General features: G+C 40.6%; 1 protein-coding gene across 5 annotated transcripts in view; it reads right to left on the bottom strand.

Moving 5' to 3' along the window:
- LOC109935313 (abl interactor 2) overlaps nucleotides 1-14257 on the bottom strand; it is a 138184-nt gene that overhangs the window by 68945 nt on the left and 54982 nt on the right. For all 5 annotated transcript variants that reach the window (XM_048598793.1, XM_048598792.1, XM_048598794.1 and 2 more), the window contains exon 2: nucleotides 6019-6186. In XM_048598793.1, the coding sequence (XP_048454750.1) occupies nucleotides 6019-6186 (168 nt within the window). The remainder of the gene's footprint in view (nucleotides 1-6018; nucleotides 6187-14257) is intronic.

Below are 14257 nucleotides of genomic sequence, written 5' to 3' on the forward strand. Positions count from 1 at the left end.
GTGAACACTACACTAAATTGCAAAAAGTGTAAGTAAATTGCAGCTTCACCGGCAAAGTTGTTTGGGGCCTCGGGTCCATGCAGATACAGGTAAAAAGGTATTATACCTCCAACGATATCATGGAATGGTGCTGTGGGAAGAGGTATGTACCAGGATGTGGCAGAGGCAATAATCCTTTTGTATGACAGGGGAGTAGAGGGGTCAGGAAGACGTGCTTGGTCAGACAATATTTTCTTGTACTTTACTGTACTGTAAAACTTGTATTTAGAAGTGGTAGGTCTGGGATGACTTTTCTACAATTTTTCTACAATTCCGTTTGATTTCCATTAGCACCTCAAAGTCAGAAGACTGTGGATTGAGGCTCCACTCTCAAACTGAACTAATACGCCATTAAAATATTGAGGAGTTGCTGTATTGTCAGCAGTTCTTATTTCAGATTAAATTGAAACCTTCATCTGCAAAACAGCAGTTCTCTTAGTACCTTGATGAACAGCAAAAGATTTCAAGTCCGTTATTACTCTTTGTTTGCTGCCTATGGGATCTTGCTGCACACTTTTCGGCAATAGTACCATTTCAAAAGAACATGATTAACTGTGAAACATTTCAGTTGTCCTCGAGTTGTAATAAGGTGTTGTACCAGGGTGAGCTCCACTTTGTGCCAGATTAAATTAATGAGTGAATTAAACTGGACCTGCTAATTATATTGAACTGGGATGCCTGCCAGCATTTGAAATCCTAAGAACAGACATTTATCAGTCATTAATATTTCTGGGTTTCTTCATGGAAGAGTCTCATCTGAGTTCATGGTGGTCTAATGGTGATGAATAACCTTTGTTTACGATCATGTATTCCCTCCAAGGGAAACACTGGAACAAGCAAATGGCACATGAAAGATCCCTGGGTCATCCTCCCAGTATTTAATTCATTTCTGAAGAAACTATTAGATATCAAATAATATTTGAGAGGTGCCAGTTTCTAGTTCTGGCATAAACAAATAAATAAATAATGTGCAGAAGATATAGGTTTGGCAAGTGCAAATTGTGTCCCAAATATTTGGATGGAAGACCATTTATCAAGTACCACAATATTCATCTGATGCATCTAAAACAGTTGCAGTTGCTGCCATCGCAACTGCAGTTGGTGACAGAATTGCAGGTGCAACCACACTGCCTGTGACATCGCTGCTAGTAATGTTGAAGGTAGCTACTTGCACCAAAGGACATTACTTTGGATGCCAATCAAGCACTGCCCCACTCCCAACACTTCACGGGCCACTCTGGGAGCAGGGCGGTGAGTGACTTGTCAAAAGGGGTGGGTATTAGAGTGACAAGTAAAAGTGATATCAAGAAACAGTTGGAGACACCGAATACTGCAAAGGCTACGGGGCCTGACGACATTCCGGCCATAGTACTGAAGATTTGGGCTCCAGAACTTGTTACTCCCCTAACCAAGCTGTTCCATGCACAGTTACAACGCTGGCATCTACCCAACAGTATGGAAAATTACCCAACTATGTCCTGTACATAAAAAGCAGGTCAAATTCAACCCAGCAAACTGCTGCCCCTACTCTCGATCATCAGTAAAGTAATGGAAGGTGTCATCAATAGTGCTATCAAACAGCACCTGCTCAGCTATAACTTGCTCAGTGACGCCCAGTTTGGGTTCCACTAGGGCTACTCAGCTCCTGACCTCATTACCACCTTGGTTCAAACATGGACAAAATAGCTGAATTCAGAGGTGAGGTGTGAGTGACAGCCTTTGACATCAAGGCTGCATTCAACCGATTGTGGCATCAAGGAGTCCTAGAAAAACTGGAATCCATGAGTGTCATGGGCAAACTCTCCGCTGGCTGGAATCATACCTGGCACAGAGGAAATTGGAGGTCAGTCATCCCAGCTCCAGGACATCTTTGCAGGAGTTCTTCAGGGTCATGTCCTAGGCTCCCATCCATCTTCAGCTGCTTCATCAATGACTTTCCCATCATCAAAGTAAAAATGATCACCAATGATTGCACAATGCTCAGCATCTTTGCTGACTCCTCAGATACTGAAGCAGTCCACATTCAAATACAAGATCTGAACAATATCCAGGCTTGGGTTGATAAGAGGCAAGTAACATTCGCACCATAAATGCCAGGCTATTACTATCTCCAGTAAGAGGCAGTCTAATCCACACTCTTTGACATTCAATGGTGTTACCATCACAATCTCTCACTATCAACATCTTTGATGTTACCATCGATTAGAAACTCAACTGCACTTGCCACATAAATACAGTGGCTACAAGAGCAGGTCAGAGACTAGAAATACTGTAGCAAGTCACCTCCTGACTCCCCAGATCATGTCCAGCAACTACAAGGCACAAGTGAGGAGTGAGATGGAATACTCCCCATTTGCCTGGATAGGTACAGCTCCAAAAACTCGAGAAGCTTGGCACTATCCAGGACAAAACAGCCTGCTTGATTGGCACCACATTCACAAGCATCCACTCCCTCCATCACTGACACTGAGTAGCATCAGCAGTGAGAACTATCTACAAGATGCACTGCAGAAATTCACCAAAGATCCTCAGACAGCTCATTCCAAACCCATGACCACTTCTATCTAGAAAGACAAGGGCAGCAGATACATGGGAATACCACCGCCTTCAATTTCCCCGCCAAGCCACTCACCATCCTGACATGGAAATATATCACTGTTCCTTCACTGTCGCTGGGTCAAAATCTTGGAATTCCCTCCCTAGTGACATTGTGGGTCAACCAAGAGCAGGTGAACTGCAGCGGTTCAAGTGGGCAGCTCCCCACCACCCTCTTCAGGGCAATTAGGCAATAAGTGCTGGCCAAGCTGTGACACCCATATCCCACAAATAAATTTTAAAAAAGCAAAGACATAATCAAGGCAATGAAGGCGGCAGCAAGTGAAGCAGTGAAAAGGACAGTGAGGTGGATGTAAGTGAGGTATCAGGCACTCCGCCGATAATTGTCACACAACGATGACATCAATAGCACTGCACATTTACGGACTGAGTGCCAAATTCCATTTCCGATTGCACACTGATTACATCAGCAGCACCGACTTTCTGTTTCAGTAGGGCGGCATGAGGTACAATGTTTAAAGAATATGCTAATTTTCTCAATGTCTGGGGAAGGCTTACATTCCATCTCTGATTTTCCTAGACCATCCTATAATTGGGCTTTTTGTGCTGTATTCCAGGTCAAGCCTGGAATGTAGTTTCTCCTAGATTTCTGAAGTCCAGATTGGCCTGCTTTATGCTTAAGTTCCAGGTTTGACAGATTCACAGCGGTTTGTGGGACCCTGCAGTGTGCAAATGGGCTGTGTCCAAATTCAATGTCCACATTTCATTAGCTATAAAGATTTCCAGAGGTTCCAGGCTTATATTGCCACCAAGTGACCAAATCTCTGAGGGACCAAAAGTGAAAATGATAAGTTGCATTTAAAGGAGGTTTTCTTCTTGAATTCCTCATAGGAAAGAATACACAACAAAAAGGGGGAGAGGAATATAGGGCGGAGTATAAAGATCCAGAATGAGAGAAGGCTTGTGTTGAGTATAAACATGGTTACAGGCCAGGTAAGCTAAAATAGACTGTTTTTGTGCTGCTGATACTATGTAACAGTCCTACGTATGGCAACTCACATATGACATTTCCCATCTCAAATTGAATCAGTTGAAGATATTTTTCTCTTCCACCAGAGAGGATTCAATGTTAACACTGATGCTGTCAATTTATTAAACATCTGAAACATTTCTCACATTTCGCTGTCAAAAGATAAAACTATCACAATATCTTGGAACTGCACTGTTACATGGATGAAGGTAGTGTTAAATATTTGTTTAAAATCATCAAATAATGGAGGTTACTATGTTGTTAGTAATACAGACTCATAAGTGTTTGAAACAAAAGCAAAATACAACAGATGCTGGAAATCAAAAATAAGGGGAAAAAAAACATGGGTGATACGGTGGCTCAGTGGGTAGCACTGCTTCACAGTGCCGAGGACAAGGGTTCGATTCCACCTTCCGGCAACTGTCTATGTGGGATTTGCACGTTCTCCCTGTGCCTGCGTGGGTTTCTGCTGGGTGCTCTGGTTTTCTCCCACAGTCCAAAGATGTGCAGGTTAGGTGGAATGGCCATGCTAAACTACCCATAGCGTTCAGGGATGTGTGGGTTAGGTGCATTAGCCATGGGAAATGCTGGGGTAGAGAGATAGGTGGGTCTGGGTAGAATGCTTTTTGGAGGGTTGGTGTGGATGGCGGTTTCCCCACTGGAGAGGTTCAATGGAAAACAAAATTCTGGAAACACTCAGCAGCTTCGGTAGCACCTGTGGATACACAAAATAAGTTAACATTTCAGGACTGTGACTTTTCAGTAAGTTCATTACCTTCACTATTTTTTTGAAAATAGAAGCCTTCCACTTGTACAGCATTTTTAGTCTAGAAAGACTTCCCAAAGTGTTTCAAAGTAGTCAAACAGGAGACTACTGAGGAGCTCAATGTGCTTACCTAAAGTATAACCGAAAAGGTGAGTGTTTAGATGACTTTTTACAAGTGGTAATGGTTCCGCAAGGGAGGATATTCATGCACTGATTTCCAGCGAATGGAGATGCCATTGCAACAGGTGGATATGTGGTGCAGTTACATTAGTAAAAATCAAAATAAAATTTGAAAAATGCTCCAATTGCACTTTTGGGTTGAGGGCTATCATGGGAAAGGAATTTCCATGTCAGGAAAGAATTCACTCAAAGTACTGACTAGGATGCATCACCACATTTGGTCACAAATCTGATGACAAAATGATTGCTCCCACAAAGTGATATTTTCTTAAAACTTACGGGCAGTTTGCATTTGTGTTAAATAGCTGGTACCGGGAGAGGGAGTCAGAAATCCGGGCTTAGCTCATATGAATCCCTGCCGGATGAGAAAGTTCAAATATGTTTACACAACTGACACAGATAGTGATATCTGATGGTTAAAGGCAATTGAAAAAGGTTTTCTGTAGGATGCAGCAATGAATCATTATACTGAACCGGCTTCCAAATTATATCTTTGGAGGTAACACGCACAGATTTGCTGAAAAGTTCTTATTCACTTCTGATGGATTCTTTTAGAGTCAATGCACCCAGGGAGCATGTTGCCAAGTTGCATAAATTCGAATTAACCCCTGCTTTGGGCTGTAACTATTAGTTAATTATGCACATGACCAACTGTCTCCTCCAGTCTGAATCTCAACAATAAATACAAACTCTTCTCCTATTAAGCCATCACTGATGTCCAGGCTTAGGCATATACAGCAAGGGCAAATAAGGATCCACGAAGGAACACAGGTGTACTTTCCTTAACTCAGGTAGTTACTGAGTTTCACTGTTTACTTAGAAACACATGCTAATATCAGTTAAAGAGTTGATAAAACTACATAAAAAGCTCAGAAGTCAGAAATTTTTCAATTCACTTCTGCCTGATGAGCTAGGAGCTCTTCGACTCAAAGGGAGCAGGCTAAATAAATATTAGAAACAGCATTTGAATACGGCAGTCAAGGTGTAGTCAAACAGGTATATGAATACAGCATCGTAAATAAACAGAGACAAAAAGAAGACCCACTGAGACATGCTGTAAGATGATGCAGTAGAGGCTTATTGAAACTGTGCCATAACATAAAACAGGAAGGGGAAGGCCCTGGCAGAAAGTTTTCCCATGGACATTACATGAGAACAGGCCATGCTGCCCATGCTGACGATAATTAAAATCTTGAAAGACATGATTGTTTACGTCCATAAACACCAGCTGTGTGTATGTATTTGTGGAGACAACTGGCATCTTTGGAGCAAGAATGAGTGCAGAGAAAAAGGATGTCAACTGTAAGAGGTAGGTTCAAAGACTAAAATTGCAAGCTGGACAAGAGTAAAATGCGTTTATAAAGAAAAACTAACATCTCATCACAGCAGAATAGCCAAAAATTACTGACAGAATTAAAGGGCTGTGAAAAGACCCACGTAAGCCTACCTGAGAGATATGATTAATTGACGATTCCATGCGTCGGAGCTGGGATGCCTGGATATCCAGCATCTGAAGGACATTGTTTGCCAAGGTGTTGATCAGGTAGGCCACACTTGCTAGCGACTGGGTCGTGTAAGCTTTGGTTTCCTCGAGAGCGCGTTGTTTATCTGTCGCCTTTTTGAAACATAAGGCAAATTAACAAAAGCTAACCAAAACATATCAAGTATGTAGAAAGGGTGCATGTGAAACAAAATAGCAAACAAATATTACAGTCATTAACTGAAAGGAGAGACTGTGGAATGGGCACCCTAATGAAAGGTTTGCCCCAATCTACCAACTTGTATTTTTATTCCGTGAGCCCTATAACTCAAATATACTTTTTATAAAATGATTACATATAGCCGAAAGGCTATTCTCATGATTGTGTCAGAGCCGGATGCCCCACAATGAAATTTGGGGGATGTTGCCAAATTGTGGCCAGGCATCTGCCTATACAAGACAAGAGATGGCAGGAACATTTCGATCACACCCAAGTCATATCCCAAGACACATAGCAAGGTAAAATTACACAAAAATGGATGTGAAGCCAAAGGAGAAAATCTTACCACAGATGAGGAAATTGATGAACGTGAGTTGTTTCTCAGAGGTTATTAAAACGCGAGGCAGGTTGAAGAGGAAAGAGCTTGAAAGAGATCTCCAGACCTTAGAGTTTGGTCTATTGTGTATTGTGATATGTAGGATGTTTAGAGTTTTGGGAACATAAGCTCTCAGAATTCCTGGATGGGAGCACATTATGGGAGATAGGGAAGGACAGGCAGTAGAGTGATTTGAGCATGAGGATTAGAGTTTTTAAATGAAGGCACTGATATATTAGGGGGCAATATATGCCAGTGAATATGACACCAATGGATGTAAGAAACTACAGGTTTGAGTTTGGAACTTTGGATGAGTTCAGGTTTTTGGGTGATAAGAGGTCAACAAGGGAAATACTGAAATAGCCAGGTCCAAAGTTTACGTCACATCCGGCTGGGGATGTGTGTCGGGTATCAAGCACTCTGCTACTTCCAGAGTCATCACAAAACTTAAAGTTTTTAAAGATATGCAAAATTTCCTAATTTATCTGTCTTTTGATCAGGTAAACAGAAACATGGACCAGGTTTCTGTACTTAAGAAACAGATTACAAACAAACAGATTCAAAACACAGCTATGAACTGTCAATATTTATCTCTACGAGTTAAAATGTTATCCACCTTAATAAAACTTTCCCTACATACACATACAAAAAGACACAAATAAGAAGTGAATGGGTGGAGGGATTCAATGGTCCCTGTCCAACAGGGTTTGCTGAGATGCTCCTTTTAGTTTGCTAGGACTTGTTCCTCAATCTCTTTGGTGCAGGTATTTTAACTTGCTTGCAGGAGGCAGAGAGCAACTGGTTCACAACTTATAAAGTCTCTGACTTATTAGCTAGACCAAAAGCTTACAGCAATTGGAAAGGGAAAATAAACTGGCTTTCTTCAGACCCTAGGTTTCTTTTTACTGCAGAGACAGGGATGCGACTACTTCTGGAGATCCAAAGCCTTATTGCTGTCTTGTTTATACCCTCGAGCTGTTGAGCTGCCTACAAACCAATGACATGGTTGTTGGCAGGCAGAGGGCCTTTATATTCAGCAACTGGTTATCACTCCACAGACCAATCAGCTACTTGTTGCTGACTGAATCTCCCTTTGTAAAAGGGCCTGGTGCCAGTTCGTCTGCAACTGAATGTCTGTCACTGTTAAACAAACAAGTGTAAACAGCGTTTACAATAAGTGCAGTAATCCCTTCTACAATCTTTAGTTTAAAGTAAAGGTATTTTCCCATTTCAGTCCACGATCAAAAACACAAAAATAAAATGATACAGTTATTAAAATGATAAAAAGCATGCTTTATTATCTGTCCTCAGAAACAATCCTGAACAGGAGGTAAATCAAGTTTCCTCCTCTTGAAGGAAGGTTAAGACCCTTTGTATCATATTTGGTCAAAGGCATCATGGCATCCCACAGTACTCACTAAAATCAGTGGCATATTTTCCAACAGTTATTATCAGAGGCAAGTTGACATACTGAATAAATACAATTATCAAACGGTATCAATATTTTCAGTAATTGAGATTTCAACAATGTTTGCACTGAATAATTAGTAACCATGAACTTAAATATCCCAAAATGAAAATTTAGTTTTCCATTCTGTTGTACTTCTTTTTCTTTCTCTATGCTTAAATGTAATTGTTTAAGCAGATAGTGAACATTACTACCTATAGTCTAAGGTCCTCCTTGCACCACTGTTATCAAACTGCACTTCCAGCACGTTAAGTCACAAAAGGTCAAGCTGGAAGATGTAAAAAAAAGCCCCAACTAATGGCAACCCCATGAATTTGTTCTACAGCAGCAAGAATCTCAATAACATAAAACAAAGAACTGTTGAAGTGAAACAAAAACAGAAACTGGAGGAACTGAGCAAATCTGGCAGCATCTGTGGAGAGAAGGCAGAGTCAATTTATATTTTTGTTTCAGTGGATACACACATCTATATCAGCACATAATTCAGAATCACACAATCTGGCGTAAAATATCTGTTGCAAGAGTCTATAACTCCACTGTATTCATCTAATTTGCAATACAGTAAGAATTACTTTAGCATTTTAGTGATGAGCAATTTTAAAGAGCTCCTTCTCTCCCTGCTCCTTGTAACAATATGTGGAGCAGTGAAGTGATAAGAGCTGAAGCCAAAACTTCCTCTACAAGGTCAGATTTCAATACTGTGCCTGAGGCGGATGAGTTCAACACTGTTGCACTGTCACTTGCCACTGAAAACAAAGATAAAGTGTGCATGATTCACAACAACTGCACCACGAGAGAAACTATTTCACACATCCCTTCACTTCAAACTCAAAATTAGGGAATCCTGAGGAAAAAGTGAATCCCGTGGAGAAGCTATATGGACAGCTGCATCATCCAGTGAAGAACTGAGACAATAGGCCAGGCTACTACCAGCTTTGGTTCACATACCCAATAATAATCCGGAAGACCGATGCGAAACAGAAAGATCAGGGGGCAGCAAAAGGAATGCGGAAATTGGCCAGAGAACAAGAAATTTTATCCAGTACAGTCGGTTCTGATATAATAGAAGAGTTCTGTTTTCATGTTATAAGAAAATTGTGCAATGGCCGCACCACTTAAACTAACGGAATCGCGTATTAGCCAATACAGGTAAAGAAAGTTCGCGTTCTACAAATAGCAGTCTAAATTCTTCAATCACGTTAAAGCCAATTTGCATCGAAGAAACACACATTATAGCAGAACCGACTGTATCTCTTTTTGAGAAGCATATTTGTATGAACACTCCAAACAAAGTCAGATTGAGGTTTGTCTGCACCACCCAAATAGCTAAAGCAACATTTCAGTGAGGTATTCTTCCCTGGAATGGCCACTTAAGTGAAGCATCTCTAGAACTGTACTTCAACGTCACCTGCAGGCTAGATCTTACAAGAAAAATAATGTGTCAAAGACATATGCTGTTATAAATATGCAAGGTGGGCAGCAGGTTCATGGGATTAAAGACTTACAGTCAACTTAAGACGAGTTAGGTAACTACACTGTTGGCTTCACATCGATGAAACTTCCCCATTAGCCTCCTAGACTTCTATAAGGCTGAGAGTCTGAAAGGGTTAACACTGAGGAGTACATTAAGCAGCAATGTCGTCACGTGGACTCGGGCACAGCATGACCTAACACTGAGGTCTCCTTGACAGACATTATTACTAAGGTTATCATACCAATATAATTTGTATACAGTTGCTATCATTCCATCAATAAGCTACATTTTTATTAGAGAACAGCCACTTCTCATTAGACTATCATTCCGTTGTCATCTACCATACTGGACCAAGCAGGCCCTGTGATGCCTACTGGGAAAAGGGAATGCTGGCAGCAAATCTCAGGTCGACTTTAAAGCTTGATGGGGATTCATCTTACAACACTAAGAGATACACATCAGTTTCCAGTAAACTAACTGGAGCATATTGAGGCAGGAACCTATGTGCAATTACCTTTTTAGCAACATGATAATCGTTAATCGTTCTGAGGAAGGGTCACCGGACCCAAAACGTTAACTCTGTTTTCTCCTCCACAGATGCTGCCAGACCTGCTGAGCTTTTTCAGCAACTTTGTTTTTGTTCCTGATAATCGTTAATGGTCTACCAATTGACGTGTTTCACTTAGAGAGGGAATTTAAACTGTGGAGAAGAGTCTTGTGGTGCAGTGGTACCTGTCTCTATCTCTGAGCCAGAAGGTCAGAATTCAAGTCGCACCTGTCCCAGAGGTGTGTCATAACATTTCTGAACAGGTTGATCCAAAATTTTTAAAATGTAGAATCTCATTCCTGCATGCAGCCAATTGTTGATTTTTTTAAGAAAATGAATTTATTTCTAAAAAAGTTTTTCTCTGCTTCTTTCTCTCTCATTGCAATATTTCTTTCTGTATCTTAGTCCACAGTGAATTCATCAACAAATTCAACCTGCTTCTTTAACCTTCTTCATTCTCTTTCTTACCGCTTAAGCAGATGGACAGTAAGGTCCTATTTCTCTTCACTATGCCATTATTAACTTGAAATTCCAGAAAATTATGTAAAAGAAAGGCTCCAACAAGATCCAGTAATGCAGTGTTGGTAGGAGCAGGAATAAGGAGGAGATGAAGGCCTTGTAAATGGAACAGCCAACACTCAAGAGTGAGTCTCCAATACTTTACTGATGGATAAATATTGGAACAGGGTGGGAAAGGAATGAAGATAGCTTTAAGAGAGACAGTGTAAATTTTTTTAAAAATCTGACTGAGCCATTGGCCTCATATAGATTGTTTACTGCTCCTGCTGAAAATTGTAACATTTTAGCAAACCTTGTCTGGGTATTTTCTCAACCCAAAGGATTTACATTTCTTCAGAAATCCCACACAAACCTCTTAACAGTGCCCCTGCACAAAACCAAAGCAAGCTTCAGAAGCAGTATCTTACTCCCTGGGCACCTCTGGTCTGAATATTCACTGATTAACTGTAGCAATATCAAACCTAAACCATAACAGGGAGGAGAGTGATTGTAGGTGCATATGGTGGCAACATGCGAGAGACGGGGTGGAAGCAATTTGGGGTATGTTAATATCTGGAGTGCATGGAGTTTGTAATTCTACTCTTGTTTTATCATGCTCTCTGTAAATATGTAGTAAGACACAAACAGCTTAAAAGACATCTGGTCACAGTTGTAACCACAACACACCTGAATGTTATTCAGCTCCCTGCTATACAGAAGAGCTCAAGATGAGGATCATTGCCACAAATGAAAACAAACCATGATTTATCAGAACCTTGCTTAATTCACATCTGGAATCAATGTTCAGTTCTGGGCATTGAAACTTAGAATAGATAAATCATCTTGGAAGGAGTGAGATGTAATATTCTAGTGAATCCACCAGAGCTGACAAACTACTCTTGCATTTGCTAAAATACAGAAGGTCAAGGAGCATTTTCATGATTTTGATTTGAATTAATAGATAGGACAAATAAAAAGGAACCAAAGTTCATGATCTTGGCAGAGTAATGTTTTCCACTTGTGGAAGAGCACAGAATAAGGAGTCAAACCAATAGCTATAAAAGCCAGGATATTCAGCACAGAAACTAGAAAACACTTGTCTACACTCAATGGTCAACGTGGAACTCATTCCAACAAAAAGCAGATGACAGCTCAATTAAAAACTTTAAATGTGATATTGATAGCTATTATCTAGACAAAGACATTGTGTCAAGGCAGATGGACCAAGATAAGATGTAATTCAGAATGCTCGCAATGAAGGGTTGAATAAGTTCAAGGTGATGAATCGCCTCCTCCTTTTCAGGATTTTGATTGGAATTAAAATCAACAAAAAAAACCCACCATTTATCAAAGCCTCAATTCTAATCACATCTGGAGTTATCATGTTTAATTTTGGACACTGAACCTTAGAAAGGGTAAATTGGACTCGGAAGAAGTGGTGTGTGTCAAGCGATCAGAATGTTACTGGCCCCTCCCCCAAAGAGAATGGTCTAGTGCTCCACATAGTCATAATTCACCAATATGCTTGAAGAAAATCTGCCATCCTCATATAGTCTAGCCTACATAATGACATCAAAGCCACAGGAATATGGTTACCTCTTAGCTGTCCTTTGAAATGGCCTGGCAAGATACTCAGCTGTATCAAACTGTCCCAAACACTAATCAGGCAATACGATACATAGTTCTCCACACCAAATGTTACCCCATCAAGAGTGAGATGTGTACAGCTTTGGTCTCCTTATTAAGAGGGTGTTGTTGCATTGGTGGCAGCTCAGAGGAGATTTATGAAATTGGTTAGAGATGAGGGGTTTGATTTACGAAGATAGATTGAGCAGTTTAGGCCTATACTCTCTAGAGTCCAGGAGAATGACAAACAATCTAATTGAAGAATACAAGTTGCTAAAGGGAATTGTCAAAGTAGACATAGAAAGGAAGTTTCCTCCTGTGGGACAAACTAGAATGAGCGGTCATTTTAGGATAAGGGGTAGCAGATTCAAATCAGAGATGAAATGTAATTACTTCTCTCAAAGGTCACGAATCTGTGGAATTCAGTACCCCAGCATGCGATAAATGCTGGGGAATTGAGTATATTTAAGAAGAAGATAGGCAGATTTTTAATTAGTGATGAGTTGAAGTGTTACAGGAAGCCGGCAGGAATGTAGAATTGAGGTTGAGATGAGATCAGCTATGATCATATGGGGAGTGGCAGAGTGGGCTCGAGGGGCTGAATTGCCTACATCTGCTCCTAGTTCTAACATTGAGTTCTTAAATGTTTAAGGATGAGGAGCCAATCAAATGGATTATTATGTCCTGAATGGAGCTCAGTTCCATTTGCAGCCCCTCAGATAACAGAGGAGATTGTGACTTCAAGAAGCAAGACTTGGACAACATTCAGACTTCAGCCGATTGTGGCAAGAAGTATTCACACCACGTAAGTACTGGACAATAACCATTTCCAACAAGAGGATCTGATCAGTCATGACATTCCATCACCATTTCAAAATCCCCCACCCTAGAGTTTACCACTTTTCAGAAACTTAACTGAACCAGCCACATAATATTATGGTTACAAGTGCAAGTCAGAAGCTGGGAATTTTGCAGCTAGGAAGTCACCTTTTGACTGCCTAAAACTGGTACTCATCAGCATTGCGTCAGTGTTATTAGGATATACTTACATTCATCAGCACTGTACCCGAGTGGTAGAGCGACAGGGTTGTATCCACCAGTATTGTGTCCCAGTTTCAATGGGATATCTACCAGGTATCCACCAGGCTATTACTATACCCAAACAACAGGCTAGTGCATATTCCAGTGTTGTGCAATGAAAACCCTTTACCAACCAGTACCATATCTCAGCATGACAATTTTTGACCGAGCAGTACTGTGAGGAATTTAAAATTTCTTCAAAACTCTTGGGGAATCTATAAGTGGGTTTAAAAATGTTTGAAGAAGATTTTTAAAGAGCTGTATCAATCACAGAACATAATTGTATCTTTCTTGGATAATAAAAGAATCTGGAACATTTGATCTGGCAACCCTTGACCAGCAACGGTAAGGAATTTAAGAAAGAAGTTCTGTAGCTGCAACTACAACAGAGGAACTATCTTATGAAAGTAATAAGCGCTCAGATGCAGGAATAAAGGTAAAGTAGGCAGATACAAAAAGAGGAACTGTCTGAATTCTTGCAAGAAGCAAATAACTTAACAAGAGGCTATTTTTTCTAATTTAGCAAAAAAATGAGCCACAAGCTCCTTGAGGCAATGTGACAGATAGTGACAAAGCTCTAAAATCTGGAAAGCTATGAGTAGCTAGGAAACACCGAAAAGCTGGGTGTTCCATGGACAAAAGTAAATTGATGCATTTTTGTTCAGCCAGCTGAAAAGCAGCTCTGGAAAGCTGCATGATCAGATTTATCATTACCCAAGAGAAAAAGGATTTATAGAAGTGTGCCTTGTACCTTTGAAACAGTGGTAAAACTCAGACTAGGACTCCTAACCTAACATCCCATCAATAAACAAAACAGCATTTTGTGAAACTAAGTAGGGGTGGGAGGGGTTTGCGAAGAGGAGAAATGCAGGCGTACAAAGCAAATGGATACAGAACAATGCAGGGCAACAAGACGC

Source organism: Rhincodon typus, chromosome 7 (genome assembly GCF_021869965.1).
Source record: "Rhincodon typus isolate 14 chromosome 7, sRhiTyp1.1, whole genome shotgun sequence".
Lineage (NCBI taxonomy): Eukaryota > Metazoa > Chordata > Chondrichthyes > Orectolobiformes > Rhincodontidae > Rhincodon > Rhincodon typus.